Raw genomic sequence first — 22,905 nt, 5'->3', positions numbered from 1 at the left:
AATAATTCTTCTCCAATTGCCAGTGGGAAAACACTCCCAAACTGAAGCCATTTACTACAGTAAGAGTCTTTGGGGGTGCTGCCCTCTGCCAGCCATGATCTCCAATGCACATTTTCTGTTGATTTTATTAGCAGGTGGATGCTCACGGGGCTGTTGGTGCAAATTCACTCTGGATGTGACACTACGCTCCCTTCTGACTCAGGATCTTCAGTACAGTCACAAAATCAGTTGACTCCAGGGTTTCAAAATTTACTAGATTCAGCCCCAAACCCTTAAAAACCTATATAAATGTCTAGATTTCAAGAGGGTTATCTCCACAACCTAGTCACAGCACATACTCAGAGATCTGTCCTAAGCCAAATGACTTCCTTAGGCACCAGCAGCTCTGCTGTAGTCCTGCCTAACTCTCCAGGGACATGAGGACAGACACGCTACACTGCCTTCAGAAACAGGGACTAACGTGGGTTCAGACCAGTGCTTGAGGAGATTCGTAAGGGTTCTGCAGGAAAGCCTGGGTCAGCATGAAGCAAGTACGGGGCACACAACTTCCACAAACCCTGTGCTGAACAGCAGCCGCTGCTTCTCCTCTGTACTCAGTGCAGCAGCTGGTGAAGGGGAGAAAGAACAGAGAAAGGACCCACTTCAAGTGAGCGATACGATGACCTCTGAAACCAGAGCAAGGCCAGCCAAGGCCACGCTGGTGTCCACATCGGAAAAAACCATCCTGACTTTCAGGGCCACAGCCCCTTCACTACGCAGCAGCCCAAAACACAGTCATCACTTGTCATACAGACGGTCTTTTAGCAAGGACGTGACCAAGCTGTAGTTCTGGGCTTAGTCACGAACAGGCTGCGAAGCACAAGCTAGCTGTGTCCCAGGGAAGAGGAGAAGGAGATTTGTTTCAATGCAGTTGTAACTCCTTCAGCAAGAAGAGAAGGCTGAAGAGGCATGGCAAGTTCAAGCAGGAAAAAGATGTAGAGGCCAACAACTTGGATCTCGAGGTGATAAGGGCCCGACTGCCGAGAGGCAGAGGGAAATACTGACCGTCCATTTCTACCAGCAGCTGGTTTAAGGTCTGCTCCTCCTCAGCATTGGCAAAACCAGATATATTGGTTGAGCGCTTCTTGCCCACAGCATCAATTTCGTCGATGTACACGATGCAGGGTGCACGAGCCTGGGCTTCTCTGAAGAGGCTCCGAACTCTGGCGGCTCCAAGACCTATAGGGGAAGGGAAGAAGAAATAAGCCTCGTAGCTAAAATTGTTAGCAAAACTAGAGAGCAGCATTACTGGCCCCCAACGAGACACCTGACACTGGACAAACTCTCAGTATTTGACAGTCCCTCTCTCAAACTCCCAGCACAAAGAAATAGCCACAGAACTCATATGTTTAGCCCTTAGGCACAGCTCCTGCTGGAGCGTGCCGGCTTTTAACTGAGCTCCCAAAACTGCAGGGACTCCTACAGCTGCTGTAAGAGGAGATCTGTTCCCAGCTCCTAACGTGAACTCCTGATCCTTCCACAGGTCAGAAGCAGAAATATTCAGCATTTTCCTGCACACTGACTCTTGTCGGGTCTCAAGAGATCTAGGAGGCAGAAAAGGAGAAAGCTGGAAATCCCAAGGCACAAAGAGGCCATACTTTCCCCATCAGCAGGGAGCAGCAGAAAATCCATCAGCATTCCCACACGAGGAAGGAAGCCTCAGTCAGTGGCTTTAATAATAGGTGCAGGGAAGTCAGAGATAATGCTCTCAGGTGAAGAACCATGGCTGCACACCGTCCGAAAGAAACAACTAGCAATTCAGAAGGCATGCATTTTAGGTACTACATAATTAAGTACTCTCTATTGCTGAAAACCTGTTATATTTTCAGTAGAACTATCCAACTCATCCTCCCCATGCAAAGACAGGCTAAAACTCTGTCCTTTGCAAGAGGCCCAGCCAGCACCCTCCAACTCCACAACAGACCAAGTAACCTCCACACCCTTCCTCCGGAGAAGCTCACCTCCTATCACCTCCACGAACTCAGAGCCCGCCATGGCCAAAAACGGCACCTGTGCTTCTGTAGCCACGGCCTTCGCCAGCAACGTCTTCCCACAGCCTGGCGGTCCGAGTAACAAGGCACCCTTGGGCACTTTCGCCCCAAGCTGAAGGTAGCGATCAGGACTCTGCAAGAACAACACAACTGTCAGGCCCACAGCTCACGTGAAGCATCTGCACAAGAACACGGCTGCCCAGAGCTTCCCAATACTGTTTTCAGCCTGAGCAACTCTGAGCTGCTAATGAGAGCAGCTACATCTGCATTCCTTAAAAAGCTGTCAGTTTATTTAAACAGAAGCTGCTCAGTATCACAAAGGATGAAGAGAAGAATATACCCCCTTCCCAGGTCAGCCACCTATCCCAGAAGACAGGAAGAAAGCACTTATTTTGTTCGACTTATATATACCTTTAAATAGTCCACAAATTCTTTGACTTCCATTTTCGCCTCATGCATTCCAGCTACATCCTTGAAGCCGATCCCTTTTCCAGATTTCCCGTCCACAATGGTGAAACGAGCCATTTTCAACTGGTTCTGTGGGAAGTAGCACAAATACTGACAACAGGCTCTGACTCTGGACAAGGCAACAGCCTGGAAAGGCTGTTTGCTGTACTTTCAGAGGCAGCACAGCACAGGTATAACCTGCCCCTAAAAACACACTGAAATGCCCACCAGCATATTGGTGCTTTACTAACTTTTGCTTTGGAAACACATCACAGCTGGATTGTTGACTCAAACTTTATTTATCAACGTTTTGTTGGGTAGAGCCAGAATAAACTTGCAGGATTAGTCCCAACACAATCCAGCATAAACTCCATGTAGACCAGGCAGCGATACTGATTAAAACCATGCAGAATGCCCAAAACCTTATTTGGGATCTTCTCCCTGATTTCTAAACTCACTGATCCTTAATACATATGGGATAGGTATAATTTTGAGGAATCTCTGTTGACGGTAAGTAACTGTCAGTGGTAAATAATCACCAATACTGTCTTGTAAATGCATATAAACAGACACTTTGCACCATTGTCCGATGCTGCCGCTGGTTTCTACTGCAACACAACGCAGGACAGAACTATAGGTTCTCAAATTTAATAGACACCACATTTCAGTCTCCTGGTGTGTGTTAAGCCACAGTGACAGTCAAAACAAGAACGTAGTTAAATGCCCTACTTGTAACTGCTCATTATGTTCTACTGAAAACAGCTACTCAGGATTTTTTTCTTCTTTGAGAAGAAAGTTTATAGCTTCTCAGGCCTCAGAAACATCAGCTTATCCAAACAAAGAGTTAAACATGCAGGGCCTAGCTGTCCCCACTTATGCAAGGACAGAATCTAGTCCTCAAGGCCCTCATTACTCAACACTTCTTTAAAATATTCTTCTCCTCTGAGCAGCTGCATCCCTTTGTGTGAAGAGAATCCCAAAGCCAGAAGAGAACTGCAGAAGAGACCGAGTGGGAAATCTAACAAGGGACTGAATTCACCGTATTTTCACCCTCAAATCCCTGCAGTCAATGGCAGTGCACCCCGGGCTGATTTCTACAGAGTTTCATCAGCTGATCCAGGCAAGGGTGGAAGAGGGGAGAGGGAGATTTGACTGATGTTGCAAGTGAGGCATGTGGCATGAGCGGAACAGGCCAACACATAATGAAATCCAGAATCTGAACATATTTTATAAATTGAGAACTTATTTTGCAGAAAGCAGCAATTCCTACTTCTGGCTGTATAGGAGGCATATTGGCAGGACCCAGTGAAAAACACCATCTGCAGCTGCAACTCATTAACAGGCTTTGAAAATAGCAGAGCAAACTGGACTGCAAATTCACTGAGCTCAGCCCTTCCTACCACCGGGGAAAGAAAGCGCCTCAGCTAAGGCCAGTTACTGTACAATCGAGTCAGATGATCAGGACGGGAAAAGATGCAAGATGTGTCAAGACTGGAGAGTCCTTGGCACCATTAGTTCTCATTCTGCATTGACTTTGTTGGGGAAAGGGGAGGAGATTAGGCCGGCAGAAGACACAACTACGCACAGGCTGCAAAACAACATCAAGATCCAGGATACTCACAAAGGCGTTGAATCCTCCTACCCGGCTCGCAACCCTAATAAGGCGGAAGATGCTCCACAACATGGACACGGCCACAAGTGTCACTATCAGGGAAATGATATCACTAAAAGGACAAAAGCAAGACAGGTACAAATTCAGGTGTTCGGCCACAACTTGGTAAATATTACTCAACATAACTATTTTCAGTGTTTTAAAGGCCCTGATGTTTAGGCTACAAGTGCAGCAATGAGCAGACGTGACTAAGAAAATGGAACCTTTACAGGTTTTTAGATATATAAAACAAAACCTCCAACAATTACATAACCTAAAAAGTTAAAACAGAGGACAGCGGCAAATACCGCTTGCAGCTGTGGAAGAAATTTGACCTCGCCATCCCCTTCAGAGGCATTCCTACTTAGAAAACAAATAGGACCTTCAGGCAGTCAAATCGCACTCAGAGAAGAACCCAGTGGGGCTGGCAGCCCATCCAAAGGGAGCTCACTGCAGAAGATCTGCGTCCAGCAACACCAGGAAGACTCCACCTCCCCTAATCCTGGCAGAAATCCCAGCGCGGGTCTCCCGTTAAGAGGCCGCTCCACCTAGCCTGGCTGGCCCCCCCGGTCAAGTCTCTCAAAAGTCCTTTGTGTCAGAAGTGCTACAGCAACCAACATCTTCGATTTTCGGGATCTTTTGCAATACCAATTGCATTAGGAGGGAGACGTGGAGCAGAGAGGATACTGCAGGTCTAATACAGTTACAAGGCAAACACGCTGAGCACAAATATCCTGTCAGGTCTAAAAAAAGGATGCTTTCAATAGGAGGAAAAATGATCATATGTCAGATGACAGGTTGAGATTTGTGGGATCCTGTTCTGCTTCACATGCCTGTGAAATCATCTGGTCTCGCCACACTTCTGTGTCTTATCTTTAAATTAGGAATGTGTGTTCCATCTCTCACAGAGGGATGATTTACTGAAGCAAGGGGAGCAGCGTGTGCGATATACCCAGCTGCATTTGTTTCTTCTCGGTGAGAGAACCTAGGCAACACCGGAAACTGAAAGTCACCTTCAATTTGTCAACTATGCAAACCAGATTAATTCTGAAACACATCAAGCGCCCACACCCCAGAGTAAACTGAATCCAAGCTGCAAGTGCTCTGCACCTCACAGGTTCAAACACCAGACCGAGACTCTGAATTCTCCAGACATTCATCAAGTCTCCTCAGAGACTTCAGACCCTATAATATCTCTTAAAAAAAAAAATTATCTCTTTTCAGGGGCAGCTTGTGTTGGTGGCTGACTAACTGTTCAGTCTACCCTTCCTGTTATACACAAGTTTGAAAAAATTGGCAAGTTCTGAATTTCAACTAAAGGTCTCGTACTACATGATCAATTAAAAAGGTTTATCTTCATAGAAACCATGTATTAAAAATGTGCAAATGTTGTTCAGATGACAAGTAACCAGACAAAAATCCAGTCCAGGTATCCGTTCCTATATGAACGTGACATTTGTTTCACATTTTGGTGAGGTGTCTGGGAGGAAGAGTTACACACACTGGGCATCCCCATCTCCAGGGGGAAGGCCACTGTGCTCCAAACCCTGCGAGCCACCAAAAGCAGATGACGCGCTCTGCGTGGCGCACAAGTAGGTGACCAGGCCATCCCGGCAGGTAACCGTACCGGCATGATGCTATCTTTCCTGGTTGATAGGGACTGGGATTTCTTCACTTAGCAGACAGGACTTCCACACTACATCTCCCTGTTAGCACTTTAGAATAAGCAAGTAGTTGAGAGCTCTTCAAATGCTGGAGTTTCTCCCCACGCTTATGGAAAGCCTCTTTCTACACCAGCGTAATGCAGGCAGACTTGTTTAAGCCCAGCAAGCGAGCTTCACAGGTCTGGTCTGTACTCCGGACCCCATAAATCCTGTTTTGCAAAAAAACAAGCTGCCGGTCTTCACAGAAGGGCAAATAAGCCACCTCAGCAGCAAACGACCACAAAGCATTACTACATCGTATGAAAGCACAGAATAAAATCTAGCCAGTGCTCTGTAGTCTTTTGACAGATCTTCCCTTTTCTTGCTCATTATAGCTGATTTCAGAATCATAGAATCAAAAGCTTTGAGCATTATTTTGCTTTTTAAGCAAAGGATCTTTGTTTCAGGCAACAGAAAAGGGATGGAAGTTTAACAGAAGTACTCCCCTCACTGAGATTTTGTATGCTAGCATCAGAGCTGCTCTGCTCAGTATGTGGCTCACAGCTGGAGTGAGCACCAGCACAGGCTGTCCTCTGATCTACAGCTGCTGGAGAAGCAGGCCAAAACTAGGTGTTTATTTTTACAGACTGAACAACCACCACAGGCCTTTCTTGAAGCATTTTAATGGGGGAAGGCTTACTGCACCACCAGCATTCTCCACAGACCAGGGTGTAACATCACTTGTTGAGTCAGGATTTCTATCACGCTCTGCACTTGAATAATTGATTATAAGGACAAAAAGTGCTCAGCTGTGCAAGAACACGCAGCAACTGACACAGACTTTCCTCAGACTTGCTGACACTGACCTGAAACGTTTTGGTCTGCTGCGTTCTGCAGTTCCAGACACCTCCTTGGGACCCTCACTTTTGAGACACAAAGGTACATCTAGAGCATGCCTATTTCTGAAAGATGGGGTAAGCGCTCCAAAACTGGGACCACTTTTTTGTTCTATATTTATAACAACAACATTTAGTTGAAAGGCACTTTCCTTTCCACGTGAGCGATGCTGTCACCAATATAAGATCAACAGTAAGCACAAATTTATATCATACTTTCCATAAAAGCCAGGATGTTTGTAGGAAACGGGGATTCTCTCTTTCTCATCAATATTCAGCTCATCCTCCACAGCTCTCAGCTTCTCTTCAAATTTGTCGATGTTTGCCACCCGCATTGTGTACAACAGGGTAACGTTCTGGGGACATGCAACCAAAAGCAGCATTTAAGTATTGTAGTATAAGGACAGAGCGACGAGCAGAACCGCACAAGTCGGATAAAAGTTAGCCTTATGTTACATCCTTTGATACTGCATCAATGAACTCATGAGCAGATAACTGACGCTAGGACTCCAAACGAGCTTAGGAACGCCTCTAGTCTTTTCAGCACCTTACGAAAGCATAGAAGTCAAGAACTAAGTCTCAGCTCTCTAGAAACAAGGAGATGCAACAACTTTGCAGGCAAGCTGAAGGACAGAGATAGTATTATAAACCCAGTTATACTGATACCTTGGGTTCAGACAACATTTTGTACTATATATGGAAAACTACATCATTGGGAAGGAGGTGTCTTATGCTCAGGTCAAACTTCTTGGATCTTGTTCCGTATCTTTGTCAGAAAGGAATTTCATCCAGCAGTTTGCAAATGGATCATAACTCACTGAACAAAATGGGATGTATCCAAGAAAGTATTTTAATCTCTTAAGCCAGTTTGTAATGATTCTTAGTGGCAACTCCTGGAAGTAAGCATGTGATCAAGCTTTGCTTTGTTTCCATTTTGAAAGATTTAGGAAGGAAGTCTGATGGAATTTGACTGAAACTAAAATCCAAATAGGAGAAAATTTCCGAAACAAGATCTAGTAATAGGAGTTTATACTCTTTTAGACACCTTCTCGCATATCAGACTGAGCCGGTAAGAAAAAACTATTGAGTTTTTCCAGCTTTTTAGACATACGTAAGATTTTCTTCCAGACCATTATTAATTATTTTTACAATTTAAAATAAAAGCCTTAGTTTCCAGGTTGATATGAGTAACAGAAGTCCCCTGAACTTCAAATACAAGAAATAGAAAAATTAACAAAGAGCAAATTCACCAGCTAGAGTTTTACCAAATGTATATTCATTAATTCAGTTCTTTTCAACAGTATAATCTAAGATCATTCATTCCAATTGTAGAAGGCCACTCACAACTTGTCCGTGCGGAGTTCCTCCTGGGTGCAGGTAAATTTCCACAATATCGCTCTCCGGCACCACTTCGATCCTCTGGACCTCCCCCTTTGCCAGCATCTCATTCACAAAGTAGTTCCAGGAAATGTTGGTCCCTTCTCTGTTCTCGCTGACCGTGAATCGAAACATCAGCACTATGAAAGTTATGATGAGGAGTGCCCGTAAGCGTTCAAGATGCATTTGATTTTCCCTTTTCCTGCGTTTCTCCTCCTCTTTAGAAAAAAAAAAGATATCAGAGAAGAAAGACATGAGTGTGCAATTGCGGAGCTTTCTGACCCGAAGAAGGGACAATTAAGTGACAAAGATTAACACAACAATACTTTTAGGGTTTTTTTTTTTTTGTTGCACATTTGGTTTCTCCTGAAGGACCAGACTCAGAAGCAGTATCTAACTTGCACCGCACAGGCAATTTTCTGGCTTGGCTCACAAAGGAGGTTGTGCGACTTGCCCAAGGTTAGGCAAGTGAGTCAGTTTTTTGGATTGCATGACATTCCCAGACCTTTCTGGCTTCTAGACTGTCAGACCACAGGGCCTCAGCTGTACACACGGAACAGCACCAGGTCAAAAGCCTGGTTATGAAAGCACAAGCACTCAGATGTAAACTTAACAGTTGCCTGGAAGGAGGCAAATTTTGCATCCTGCTAGCCAGCAAAAAATCTGCTTGCATCACATTGCTGCGGCTATATTCAGCTGTTCCCCCAAAGCCACGCAGCGAGGCACTGTGTACACAGAGATGATGGAAGATCACCTCTTTCGCTTTAATTGTTGCTTCAGTAAGAGGAGGAATTGAAGCATCGGCGAGCCAAAGAAAGCCCCTCACTTCCAGAACTTATTGATCGTGTACAAAGACAGACAGCAATCTCAGACATATTTGGAAGAGCTCTGATCAGCATTTCCTCTTTTAAGGCAGTCTAATCCTGGTCCAGGAGACTTTGGATGGTCATAGTCCGCTAGACCCATTACAATCCCACCAAATGTCATTCTGTTCTGTAAACGAGAGGCGCTCTCACTTGCCTGGCCTAACAGGGATATAGGGCAAATAAAGCCATCGGGTCCCTGTTGCTAAAAATCAAACTCAAGAATGACTGTAGCCCATTTCTATGTAACATGCTTCTACACTGCCTAGTCCTCAGCTTGTTACCAATATACCCAACAGAAAATATTAGGAGTGACTAAAACCAGTCATAGTGTCACTGGTAAATCACATAGCACAGTATTATAAAAGCTAATTGCTTCCTGGTGAGCTCCTGATCTGCTGGCATCCTGTATAACAACATTTCCACTACCTACAAAAAATACCCGCGTTTGCAGTAAATCTGAAATAGCGGAGGAGACATGACATGCAGCCTACCTATGCCTATCGATACACTGCAAATCAATCTTACTATCTTAACAAAATTGCACAGATTTTCTGCCATGCCACACCATTAACCTCATGTTTAAAAAGGTCTGATAACTTGCCCCCGTTAAGGATCTGTATCAGAGGGATTCCCACGCTAGTTGTGCTTTCCCCCACCTTTACTGTACTGGTGACATACTGAAGCGATGACATGAGAAAAAGGGATGGTTTACTTCAAGTATTTGCCACCAAACCTTTTTTTCAGACTCCCAACATTTTTTGCACTGCGTAGGCAAATTTAAAATTCTGTGGTCTGCAAAGGACTGCCACAGCACAGTTCAGTGTCAGCTGCTAGCTAGCGTTTGAGTTAAGATGACAACAAATATCTCCTCCTCTTTCCAGTCATATGTGGATGCTCTCCGTATATAATTTAGCACTTGTTCTTGATATACAATTTAACATCAACAGCAACATGGCATATATAAATACTACTCTACACCCAGATATAAATTAATTCTGCGCCACTGGACTGCCAGTGCATCTGCCTGCTGCAGCCCAGATTAGATTTATTTGCAAATTCATAACAAATGTTCTGACACTAGCATTTATCACTAGCCACCAATTAGACCCTACTCACACTGCAACAAAACCAAGGGACAAACATATGACCCAGTCAGATGCTAAAAAAAGTACTCTGTCCTTCAGATACGCAGCATCATTTTTCACTCGTTTCCTAGCTCTGCTCCACATTTAACAGGAAAGGCTTGTTCCTAAATAGAAACAATGCAGCTTTTCAGATAAGGTCATAATTTCAAAAGACAGTGACAAGCTCAGACGCTGCGTCCAGCCCATCCACTTTGTTCTTCAATGCCATCTCCTCACTTCTGCGTTATCTGCTAGATCCAGCTTTATTAGAACAAAGCAATTCATCACAAAGCTGCAGGATGACATCCACTATAGTCTTATTAAAGAAAATTAAAATATAGTACATTAGAGGCCTTAGTCTAGGCAATATCCTGAAAAGCTGTGCAAGTTCTAAATAAAAAAAATTCTATAGAGAAAAGAAATTACTCTAGAAAAGTGAGTACCGAAAGAAAGTCCATCTATTGCTATGCAAGTTCCTTGGAGATGCCAGAGTCAACTATTGGTAAAGCACTTTTATGTATTACGTTTCAGACAAAGTGAGGAGACATAGAATATGTTCTGAAGCACACGGAACTGAGGATATTATCACAAAAAGATCACCACAGGGTAGAAACTGGCCATTAGATACCTCGACACAAACAACTGCTCCAGTTTCTAGGAATTAGGCTTGTCTAGGACCTTTAACCTACAGCTGAATAATTTCAGGGAAAAAAACCCCAACATTTCTAGAAAGCTGGAAGTCAACACAAAGCTTTCCTCTACTCTGCATTTAATTAAGGACAAAATCAATCTATTTCTAAGCTTATGTAAAGCATGACCGTCTTTACAGTATAACATTCGTAATTGCACCATAAGCTACCCCACAATATTCACTAAATGAGAACCAGGAACTGGATGTGACACTCGCAAGCAACAGCTGTGGGAATACTTCCAGCTTTTTAGTCTCAAAAAGCCTCCATGAAGCAATGATTTGCCATTAACCCCAAATCTGAACTCTCCGATTAAAATCTTGCAAGGGCTGCAGTGACAGTTTGAAGAGTTCTTTTTAATAATTACTGCAGAGACGAATATTTCCCCGGAGACACGGGGTAGTATGCCACCTCCCAAAGTCAAGCTATCCATTAATCACAGGAGAAAAGAGGCCATTGAACACAGCATGTTACTGTTTACGAATTTTAACAGCTACAATCCTTCTTCAAGGCACTGTGCTCACAGTGACCCTGTGTGGTCTTGCAAACACCGAGGGCCCCAACCTCTACGCTCCGACGTCCTTAACGAGGACTCCTTGATACCTGCACTCACACCCCCTTGAAGACTTCAGCCCAGTCAAATGGATTAAACAGGCAAAGCCACTGCTCTTGCCCTAAAGAGATTGCACGCAATGACACAAGTCAGGCTGAAAGTCATCAGCAGCTGACCGCTTTTACTTCAGAAGTTAGACCGAGAGGATTCTACCATTGTGTTTAAGCACAACAAAGGGAAAGCCAAACTATAACGTTATCTGATGACACCTAGGTAAAAGTTTATCATATAATTTATAAAATTATATTACAATCTGTGTGACTTAAACATGCTGCTAAGTGCCTTCCAACTCACAGTACAAAGGTCTGGAGCCCGCCATCTACAGAAGGTTTTTCCCTCACTCGAGGGTCCAGGAAGCAAGCAGCACAAGTCAGCCACATAAACTCTCTTAAGACATCACCAGCCTCTGCAAGCATCAACTAACGTCATAAAATGAAGAAAACGATCAGGTCTTTGTTATGCTTCTGTAAGCACTACTGACAAGACAGAGGAATGAGACCTTCACCTGGGCCACTTCTGACACCTTGAACTGCCCCACCAGGCCCGTAGATACAGGACATGCCATCAGCCGTGGGAAGTCGCAGCTAAAAATCTACATCACGGAGTCTGAAAACATGCCTCATCCAGAGCCTAGAAAATCTCTGCATGCACTTCAGTTCTTGGGAGGCCGGAGGGAAAGAGCATGTACTCACGAACGAGCAAAGAATTTTCTTTACAGCAGTGGAAGAGTCAAATTACACTTTTTACATGAAATGCAGCTGTTGTCAATCCACAAATAGCAGAAAGTTGACAACGATACCAAGACTTGAAGGGCCACCCACAAATCCACTCGTATTTGAAAAACGTTTGGTGAAAATCTACTGGTAGGAGATAACAGTGCCTCCCACAAGGATCATAACGCTGCCTGTCAGAAGCTACTCAAGGTTTTTGTTTAGTACACAAGTTATTCCCCTGCACCTCCACCCCCTATTAGTGTCATTAAATTCCTCACCCCCTTAAGCTTAATGTACAGAGAGGGCACTCCTCGACTGCTCAACATAATCTGGCACACCACGTAGATCCCTAGGTTCCAGAACACATTTAGCCAGATAAAACTCATTTTCAAAAAGTCCTGTACTGCGGGATGCCTGGGGCTTAGGCAGTATAAGACATGCAAAAACCAGCATCTAGGAAGACTGATTAAAAAAAAGGAAAAATTCTGAGCAAGTGCCATTAGTAACACAGCAGAGAACTCTTTAAGGAATCTATTTTTAACTTTGAGCTCTGTAAATCACTAGAAGTAGAGACACATCCACAATGAAGGTAAACAAAATAAGAAAAAAAACCAGAATCCAGCTTAAACTTGCATTAACTAAATTCAGTTCTTTATTAAGTCAAAGTGCTCTACAACAAAACCTCCAAATCAAAACCCAGTAAATGCTACCATTCCCCTTTGTAAAGCAGCAAAACTAAGGCAAACATCAATGAAACTATTTGTACGGGATGCAAAACAGCACAGAAAGAGAATCAGTTTCATGATCTGTCTTAAGCCTTAGTATTCCACCATCTCTGACAAAATACCCCTTCAAACTTGTTTTTAGCCACGGGCTTGTAGAGATGGAAGGTTACAGGTACAGGTTTACAGTGCCCAGAGCCAGAAGCATTAAGGTTGATCTTCCACGCTGGCCACCCTTACTCCTCACACACGCACGGTTTGTTTCATTAAATATCTTTTTGGCACATACATACCCTCGTCCTCCTGCGGAGATTTCTTTTTGAATCCTCCATTCTTCTGGTTACTCCCTTGAGAGCTTGAAGTAGTAAAATAGTAAGTGCTACCTGCAGGCAAGCAGAGTTAAGTAGTTACTACCAGAAGACCTCAGGGGACAGTGACAGAGGGGGACCAAGGATGGCAGAAATACACGTGAGCTCCGAACGCACAGAAAGCTGAGCTCCACGTCCACCCAAGTGCACAGCTTCGTCCCTGTGCCAAGGAAACGGGACAGCCTCGCCAGAGGGAGCAACGGGAGGGACAGACTCCTTCAGTTTCCTTCTATCTTTTTTGACAATCCAATCAAAATATGGCTTTGTTCAGAGATTGTTTTAATGGAGCAAAGAAAATTATTTGGAGAAATTCCTTCAGTGCTGAAACAGGTACACATTTCCCAAGGGATAAAACCAGAGTTAACACTGGTATGGTCAGTTAAGAACAGCCTCACACTAGGGGCTGTAAATGCTTATTAAAGGAAATACATGTGCTAGAGTTAAGTGCAGGTTTCTCAGTAAATGCTCTTAGGATACTCTAATAAAAGCCAAGAAAGTAAGGCTACAAACACCAAGACTCACGGTTGCTGCTACAAAACAATAAGCAAAGGCTTTTTCCACCAGGAAAATGCAAAAAGTTCAGAAGCAAGACAACTGAATTGAGGACAGCAGCTTCCATTTCCCATGGTCTTTCATGAAGGCTCCAGAAAGAGGAGCAAGCCCAGAGACTGGACCGCTTGCCCACTGCTAGTTCTACTAGAGGATGCACTGCCATTTGAAAGGTTATGCATGTATTTTTATTTTAACTTAAAAAAATCCAAAAAACCTCTTAAAGGTAGAGCAGCCCAAGCTCACCAGGCCCACACTGGCCAGAATAGCTGCGACCAGTTTTGTTCAAATCTCAAAGGCATCAGCAAACTCGTCTTTCCAATCTGAAGAGGGTAGCAAGAATAATAATTGCCTTTGCTTTACCTTTCTGTGCTTTTGCTCTAAGAATTCAGATAACATTTTCTAACATACACTTTAACTTGTTCCAATGCAAGGCTTTCAGCAAGGTCATATAATGTGATTTCTGACAAAGGTGAACGACATTTTCATCCTAGCCTTTGCTAATGAGGCAGAGAAAGATTCTCTACTTTAAAGTCTGCAGTTTTTAAATTAGCTTTTAGGTCTAATGACTCAAGTGCTTCCTTAATCACGCTGACCTCCTTGTGGAAAGGTGCCATTGCTCATCCCTGTCACCAACAAAACCATAGAATCCCTGTACAAGGCACGCAGCTCCCAAAGCCAAGAACAGAACAGCTTTATTTCAGGAACACAGGCAGTGAAGGTAAGGAAAAGTCAATACTCTTACTATGCAAGACCTTTTCCCCTCCTCTGCCTGTACAGTTGCTCTTCAGGACTCACCTAAGAGATTCCAAAGCCTGACTGGATCTCGAATTATGTGTTGTTTCACCAGGACTCCACTGAGACTTTGATGTGTAGGGGAAAGTGTTTGTGACAGAAGGCTCTGAGGAGGAAGATAAAGAAGAAAAACAAAAGAGACACCTATTGGAAAAGTATTGTGGCTGCTTAACCTTTTTCCATGCTGTGAGGCTAAGATTCCTAAACGTGAAAATGTTCTAAGCCGCAGGACCAGGAGCTGGGAGACCTGAATATTATTCTTGGTTGTGCTGTGGACTTGCCATGTGACTTTGAAGATGTTGTTTATAACCCAGTGCAAAGCAAGCACATGTATAAATAGAAACATACACTCAAAACACTTGAAAATGTTATCTTTTTCCTCCCTGTATCTCTGTTCTTCATTCTGAAGCTATGTTGGAAGCCAGTTCTTAAAATGTAAAGATACGCTCCTACAACAGGAAACTTTAAGGACTACTGCTTTGTAACCCTGCCGCACGGCAGTGAGGACAACGCAGCTCTTCCCCCGTGGTCATTCACTAGTAATCCTGCAGTTGCTATTCACATTTAAAGGCAACTTCACACCACTGGAACTAACATTTACTAATACTCACTGAACGCAAGCCTTGCCCCTTCTCCAACGTGCGATTCCTGCCTCACCACCCCTCTACTGCACAGGCGCGCATTTCTGTGCGGCAAACCAGACGGGGACACCGACTAGGCTGGAATCCTTCACCCTTTTTTCCTGGTATGCTGGGCAGCAACACGGCTCCTTGTGCTGGCCCGAGAGGGTAACCTCTTGGGATGCATACTTTCTAGACCAGAACAGCTTAGACTAGTTTAAATTAATCACAGAAAAAACTGGCATGATTCACAAAACCGTCCCACAATTGTTCTTCCTCCATCACCTACTTGGCCTGCCAGTGCTTCTTCACGGTGCCGAAGAAAAACACAAAACGGTCTTAAATCACATCGGAGGCCTAGCTTAAAGAAGACCCTTGCCTTCCGCGTTAAGGGCTGTGCTGCGGAGCCCTGCAACATCAGCAGCACTGCAAGATAGGGCAAACACCTCTGTGGCGCACATCCCCAGCGATGCAAAGAGCCAGCGCAAGTGATGTTAGAAAAAACCCTTTAACCGACGTTTTCTTGCTGACGCTAGCCTAGGCGTTCTCTCCAGACGGCATTTCCCCAAGGTGCGGTTACACAGCACTAAACGGCAGACCTCTGGGCTGGTCTAACCTGAGAAACCGCCCGAGGAAAGCCCTGTCTCGAAGCAAGCGCCCATTTAAACACAATAAGGGCTGGCCCCGCTCCCCCCGCGCCCCTCGCCGCCTCCTCCGGTGCTCCCGGCCCCGCAGGGAGCAGGGGGGTCGGTCAGCGCCCGGGGACGCCGCTGAGGAGGCGAGGGGCTCCGTCGGGCGGCGGTACCGGGGTGCCCCAGCACGGTGAGACCGGCAGCCCCCCGCGGTGGAGGCGAGGCCCCGCCCCGAGGCCGCCCCGTTACCTGCAGGCCGCGTCCCGCGCCGAGGGGACCGCCGCCGGGCCGCGGGCGAGCCCGGGCCCAGGCCGGGGCGGGCGGCGGGGCAGGCCGCCGCCAGCAGCCGCAGCGCCCCCGGAGCGGCGGCAGCCGCAGCAGCAGTGCCATGACCCGCCGGCCGTCCCGCTCCGCCTGGAGGCCTCCGGGGAGCGGCGGCGGCAGCGAGCGAGCGCCGAGGGGCCGCTGAGGGGAGGGCCGCCGCGGCGGGAGCCGGAGGCCTCAGCGGGGACGGAAGTGCCCGGCGAAGAGCGGGCGGCCATCTTGGAAAGGGGCCGGCGGCGGCGGGGCTGCCATGCCTCAAGATGGCGGGCGCAAACCGCCGGCGGCAGGGCGGGGCCAACGGGCGCCCCTTGGCCACGCCCCCGGCAGCGGCCGCGCGGGGGCTGCTGGGACGGCCCGCGCCGTTACCGCGGCAACGGGGAATCCCGCGGCCCGGCCCCGGGCCCGCCCAGCCGAGACCCCACGGCCCGGCCCGGCCCGGCCCGGCCCGGCCCGGCCCGGCCCGGCCCACGGCTCTGCCCTGGCCGGGCCCCCACAGCCCGGCCAGCCGGCTCCAAGGCGGGCTGCCTTCTGCAGAGGAGCCCCAGGCCAAGGTCTGCCTGGCCAAGCCCCTGGAGCAGGCGGTTCCCCCAACCCAGGCAGGCCCCCGCAGCCGGGCCTTGCGCAGGCAGGTCCCCCGCAGACAGATTCAGGCAGGAGAACAAACACCTGGGAGGAGCAGGCAGGTTGCTGCAGGCACAGGGGAGAGGCTGCGGCCACCCGCCATCGCTGTGGAGCAGGGCTGGCAGGGAGGCCCGGCGCTAGGGAAGCTGGCGGTGCAGTCTGATGGCGTGAGCACACAACTAGCCCCGCTCTGGCATTCTTACCACTCCTAATGTCATATCCCACATAATCGTTACGGCTGGGAAAAGAAGGAAGAAACAACCTCTGCAATCTTACGTTCAACAGAGAGGAAAGGGACCAGCTCCCTCCCTTTGCAGCTGCTGCTGAGGAAGACTCCCGATAGCTCGAGGTATGAATTAGCTCTGATAGAAAACAGCATTTAGTATCTGCGGCTGAGCACGATGGATTAACAAGTACGCTCAGAAGCAAAATGACTGAACAAACGTATATACATTTATATGTTTGCTGGTTGTCAGGCAGGTTAGCCGTCTCCTGCGATCTATCTTCTGTGCAAAAGCCATTACAGTGTGTTTGACAACTCACAGTAGCCAAGCTACAACGCGACCGATAGCCTGCACTTAAAATTGTTCTGTGGGTGCACGTGCGGGCTTGTCACAGTGGTGGAAACCGCCCCTCAAGCATTACACCGGGGCGTGCCAAGGTTATGGGTAGTGTTAAGTTCCCTACGTACAGGTATCACAAAGGTCACGGTATTTTAAGTCCCTGATCCTAAATCTTGTGTAATCTCTTCCTATTTTGCACTAGTTGTGCACGGCAGAGTGGGTGGGCTCGATGTGCTCTGCTGAGTATTTCTTCGGGGCTGGAAGGCATTTCCGAGCAAACATCACCTCCCTCCTGCCACAGTGACACCCTTCTTGCTCTACTGAAATGAACACTCTGTTTGCCAGGCCTGCAGGTCTGATCTCTCCTGCCTGCTTTCTTTGATGTGCCTTCAAGAAGTCCTGTTTCTTTCTCCTCCCCTGTCTTGCTGACCAGGGTGGTTTCTGCAGCTTTTTCTCCCTCCCTCCTGTCCATGTTTCTCCCCTCAGGTGGCTCCAGGACAACTTTTAGGTATCGTCGCTGCTGTTAGTTCTCCTAGCTTACCTGTCCTAAAGTATCTCAGGCATTCTTGAACGGGAAGTTGCAGGGCTACATCAAATAATAATAATTATCTCCCTTCCCAGCAGGTCTGAATTAGCATCCTCTTTCTAGAAGAGTCTCTTAGGATGTTAATTGTCATCTGCCCCCTGAGATGTGTCTAAGTAAACCTTCTACCAGCAAGCTCTATTAGCATGTTAATGTCCTCCTCACTCCTGGAAGTCTCTTTGTATCACTGGCTTAATCGTCAAACAGCTTAATTTACAGACACAAAATTAAACTGGTTGCAATTAATCCATATTGGCTGGTCATAGCTCGCAGTGGGGATGTGACAGCTGACTGCGGAGACACCAGCGGCTCCTCCACCCCACGGATCCCACCCAGCATGGCCGGAGAGGCCGAGCCGCCCAGGGAGGTGCCATGTGGCCCGCGTTGCTACCCGCCGCCGCGGGTCTGAGGGGCAGACACAAAGCTAGAGGTGAGATGGGTGCTGCAGAGGCCCTCGGTACCTAGGCCAGGGAAGGACGGCAGAAAAAGCTCTGGCTCAGCACAAACGCGGGCAGAGCACAAGCCCTCTGCTCCGCGCCAGCCCATGCCTGACACCTTCCTTGGCCGGGCGGCTGCCGCGGGCGGCTGCCGCGGAGACGAGCGTCACGTCTTCACCCTGCGCCGCAGAGGGATCCATGGCGGGGGGTTATTTACACTCCAGCTGCGTTTGGAGGAGGAAACGGCTCGTTTGGAAATGCTGACTGATGGAGGAGGCTCCCTCTAGCACAGGCGCAGAGCAGAGAGGTGCGGGATTTCCAGCGGGGAAACGTGGGATAGAGCAACCACGGCAAAGCGTGTCAGGAATCAAGGGGCTGGGGGGCCCCCAGTGCCCCCAACCACTGCAGGGTACCAGCGCCATGCACATCCCTACTCCCCTCCACTCAAGGCACATCACACCTCACTTCCATCGATGCTGTGATTAGACCTGTTGCTAATTAGGCCTGATCTATTTTTAAAGAGTTGCATCACTGAAATAGAATTACAGCCCGATGAGAAGGGAAGCAGTGCAGTTTGCTCAGGCAGGACTTTACCGACTTCTGCCGGGCTGACCTGACAGAGAGCCAAACGGGTTTCATTACGCCTGCTTTGCTCCAGCTCCAGGGAAGGCAAACTTGCACCCGGTTAATGACGGAGGGCAATGAAAGCTGAACGGGTCCAAACTCCAGCGCAGACGACCACCCAGCCGAGTCTGGGTGGGCTCGCTGACTGCAACAAGCAGCGTTTCAGGGCTGTAGGGCAGCTGGGCTCTCGCTGCCATGCTCCCAGCCAGAAGACGCAAGCCTCGATGTGACAAAACCGTACCGCGCTATGAGGAGTGGTTATTTACAGACACACCATGGAGCTGGAGTTGACGTGATTCCTATTCCTCCTTTCACACCGCGCCTCAAAGGCAACCAGATGATGAAGCACCAGGAAGGAGGGCTGGGGGTCCTCGCTGGTGCCAACACGAAGCGACGCCAAAAAGGAGAGTCAGGAGGTTTTGCCCTACGCGCAGCCAGCAACCGCCGTGGCTGCGCTGCCACTTCTGCGTGGGCGGCTCAGGCTGCGCTGTGTACGCGGAAGCGAGTGCTGTCCTCTCTGTGTGTGCGAGAGAGATGACCTTGGGAAAGGTGGCTTCAGTCGCTGCCCTTGGACTGGCAATATGCTCCTTTGGGAGTAAGCCAGTATTCTGAGAAGACAGATATAACCTGATCCAGGCTTGGCCTCGCTGGGATATGCTCCAGCCATGACATCACCCAGTAATGCCACGTGTATTTACTACTGGGGAAAGGTGCTGGATTGGAGTCTGAAATCCCTGGTTTATCTCCTGAGCAGGTTAGGAACAGGAAGCAGCATTAGCAGCCCCTTCTTTGTATTTTTCAGGCCAAGAGAAATCAGTTTCCACAGCCAACACAGCCCCCTGCTCCGCTACGCCTGAGAACTCCCATCTCCTATTTTCACGCTCCCTGTAAGACAGTTTTGCCACCCTTGCTCTTGCCCCCCGAGTCTCGGGAAGCTCCCTGCAGGATGCCGTCAGCCCCCCAGCTTAGCTCTGACTCATTTCAACACAGCACTTTGCAAACCGAGTGAACGGATACCTGGAATCGGGTGACCACCGTGCCATCCACAGACTTCACATCAATAATGAATCAAAGGATTAAATGTAGAGCTGAAGCTGCTAGAAGGTAAATTCGGACTTCTTAAAGGATGAAAAATTGCTCTGTCACCCACCCGGCAGCGTAAGCCAGGACTCCTCTGTGGCAGGACAAAAACGCGCAGCTCGGCGCTAGCGAGGAGGCCGCAGAGCGTTCCAGCACCCTTCAGCAGTGTGCATCTCTGTCACGTACCAGATGGTTTTTTTTTTTTTTTTAGATGACTTCTTTGCAGATGACAAGTCAAGGTCAAGGGATAGATGCTCCCCTTCAGCATAGCGAGGCCAAGTATCCCGGAAAGCCCTAGGCTCAGGAACAAAGGACACGCTTAAAAGACCACACGCCTGTCCCTCAAGCACAGCGAAACTCCTCACCAGGGAAAGATCTGTTCAGCAGATAGCTTTTTTATGCGAGGCAGTCCAAAACCATCACACCTATTCCTCCAGGAACAGCTTGGGATCACTGCAAGTTCCAGGGCTTCCTGCTGCCGTTGCCAGACCCGCTTCCCTACCTCCTTCTCTCGGTGCGCGCAGAAGAGCGTGGCACTGAAACTGCTCCTCCCTGGGGACAAGGAGGGCACCCCGGCCCCACGGCGGGGCAGCCGACAGGCTTAAGGCAAAACTGGGACACAGTGCTGGGGTACAAACTCTTATTTTTGAGTCACCTCTAAAGACCAGAGAGTTTAAGGCAGGTAGGTGACAGATGGCTATAGGCAGGGGATCACAGGGAATCAGCCATACAGCAGCAGCGACGGAACCGTCTGCCAGTCACGGCTTACGAATCGCTAGAAAAGCAAAGTAAACGCAGGCAAGGAGCAATGCTCTGACAGAGTGACATAGGTACCTCTCAGCTTAGCTTGCAGGGGTAGAGCGGGAGGAGGGAAATAGCTTGTTTGTGACTCAAAGGCCACGAACGAGCAGATTGCTCCACGGGAGTGCGCTCCCTGGAGAGCTGCTGAAGCGTGCAGAGCTCAGGAGAAGCCCAGGAATCCATCTGTGTGCGGGAGGTGGGTGAAGTCATCTCCAAACCCCGCAGACTGGAGGAGGTCAGTAAGCTCCGAGCGAGCAACTATCACTCCACACCCCTGAAATCCATAAGCAGGCTAGAAACCTAAAGCCTGTCATCAGGAATCATAAAAACAGTAATTAGACCAGGACTGTCATGAGTTCACGCCTAGAACATCAATACGAGGCATTTACCCAGCAGCAGGGGACCACTACCCTCGGAAAGCATCCTCCTCTAGGGATGCAGGAGGCCTAAAGCTCCACGGACTTGCTGCTCGCATGGGCATAAGGTCCTGCAGGGAACCGTGTAAATAGAGTGACTATCCACAAGAGCAGCTCAGAGCTCTGAGGGGTCCAAAAACGCTGCTGCCTGTGCAGGCCAAGGGCATGGCATAGCACAGGAGCTAAAGCAGCTCCTGGTTCGCTGGCTCTGCCTGTCCTGCGCCCCAGCGCGTGGTCCTGGTGCTTCGCTGGGCTGATGCTGCAACTCAGCTGATGACACAGTGGGCCGCATCGAGGAGTTAAACCTTCAGCAGAATGCTGATTTTGGTACGAGTGAGCTGTTGCATTAGTTTAGCCTTATTATTTAATCACATCTCACAGAGCTGTGAGCAACCACCTCCTTACAAAGCAGGTGAAAGCCTGGTCTTTTATTTCTTAATGGCATCACAGGCAAAAGGGCTTGTTGTAAGTTGGAGATGTCCTTAACAACAACAAAAAAATACATGGATGGCTTGAAAGTAGTTTTATTTAAGAAAACTGAGATTGTGGGCAGAGTTAGGGAGGTTTCTGCTGCAGTACCAAGAGCATCAGCTGTGCTCCTTGCTGGCTTTCCAAATGGCTGCCTTTCTAAATGGCCGCTTTGTTTGCCAAAACCATCTCTCTTCAAAATGTTAATAAACGACATCGACTAAAACATGAGCCAAGCTTAAAGTAAAGGTTCTGCTAATCAAAGTTCTTCTAAAGTGTTATTCTCTTGGCCTCTGCGACATTGGCGCTTGCCTGGTCACACAGGATTTACCCTGATGTGTGACCATAGTAGTCATCAATCACACCTTGTCTGATCCATTAAAAAATAGCTTCTCATCTTTACATCCTGATAGGAGCTGAATCAGCAGAGAACTGCACCCACACTAACACAGACCAGGTATTTCTGCCCTTACGGCTGACATAATGGTTCCCTCCCTCGCGAGACAGCTGCTATAGAGCTTCGGGGGAGCTCAGCTGAAGCAGTGAGATGAAAACGGTTACCCACAGGTTGCAAAAGCAGGTGAGCGGCTGACGCAGATGCCGTCCCCAGCGTCAGACAGGGGAAGAGTAACAGAGCAAGGACCAAAGGGTCACAGAGCTCTTTCCCCAAAGTTAGCGTCCTTTTAGCTTGCTGTGACAGACAGAAATAGGCCTGAGAGCACATTCCCCAAGCGGCCTAATTTCTCTGCCCTCGTGCAATGTTCTCTTTCCTCCTCAGCACCAGAGCATTTGTTTTATTTTAGGATTTGAGAGCTCACAACCTTTAGTGAAGGATAAAGGTGCTCAACAACTAACTATAGGGTTTTTTTTTCCCTCTTAAGTATTGCAATTAAGTTGCAAGGAGCAAAAGCCATCCCAGGGTAACAAAACCAAGCGGGTTAAACATCCTCATCACAAAGGCTCGCCTAGAAAAACAGCAGAACAACTCCCAACTGAAATCTTTCTCCCCCACGCTCCCGCTGTTAGCTTTCTTTCACCAAGTGCTTTTAATGTCCCTCCCTGAAATAGGTTGATAGTCCACGCTGTTGTGTTCAAATAGAAAAAGGTCAGGATGACACAGAAAGGATTTAACTTCCTCCCCAGAACTGGATCTTTGACCTGGATGACATTCAAGGCTGTCAAGGAAGCAGTTACAGCCAACTATATTTAGGAAATGAAAAAACATATTTCCCTTCTCATCTACTCACTCAGAG

At 47.9% G+C, this 22,905-nt stretch overlaps 1 protein-coding gene across 4 annotated transcripts in view; it reads right to left on the bottom strand.

Moving 5' to 3' along the window:
• Nucleotides 1-22,905, bottom strand: part of SPG7 (SPG7 matrix AAA peptidase subunit, paraplegin) — a 41,111-nt gene that overhangs the window by 16,357 nt on the left and 1,849 nt on the right. The window contains exons 1-9 of one of the 4 annotated variants that reach the window (XM_082320136.1): nucleotides 15,985-16,178; nucleotides 14,487-14,589; nucleotides 13,065-13,154; nucleotides 8,012-8,262; nucleotides 6,884-7,023; nucleotides 4,099-4,201; nucleotides 2,442-2,567; nucleotides 2,001-2,163; nucleotides 1,045-1,218 (exon numbers count right to left, since the gene is read on the bottom strand). In XM_082320136.1, coding sequence (XP_082176262.1) covers nucleotides 1,045-1,218; nucleotides 2,001-2,163; nucleotides 2,442-2,567; nucleotides 4,099-4,201; nucleotides 6,884-7,023; nucleotides 8,012-8,262; nucleotides 13,065-13,154; nucleotides 14,487-14,589; nucleotides 15,985-16,125 — 1,291 coding nt within the window. In that variant the 5' untranslated portion in view covers nucleotides 16,126-16,178. Of the gene's footprint in view, nucleotides 1-1,044; nucleotides 1,219-2,000; nucleotides 2,164-2,441; nucleotides 2,568-4,098; nucleotides 4,202-6,883; nucleotides 7,024-8,011; nucleotides 8,263-13,064; nucleotides 13,155-14,486; nucleotides 14,590-15,984; nucleotides 16,184-22,905 lie in introns of those variants that run through there. The other 3 variants (XM_082320137.1, XM_082320138.1, XM_082320139.1) reach the window with 3 other exon arrangements.

The sequence above is a fragment of the Platalea leucorodia genome (assembly GCF_965183815.1).
Source record: "Platalea leucorodia genome assembly, chromosome: 8".
Classification (NCBI taxonomy): Eukaryota; Metazoa; Chordata; class Aves; order Pelecaniformes; family Threskiornithidae; genus Platalea; species Platalea leucorodia.
This window is presented reverse-complemented; position numbering and strand designations above follow the sequence as displayed.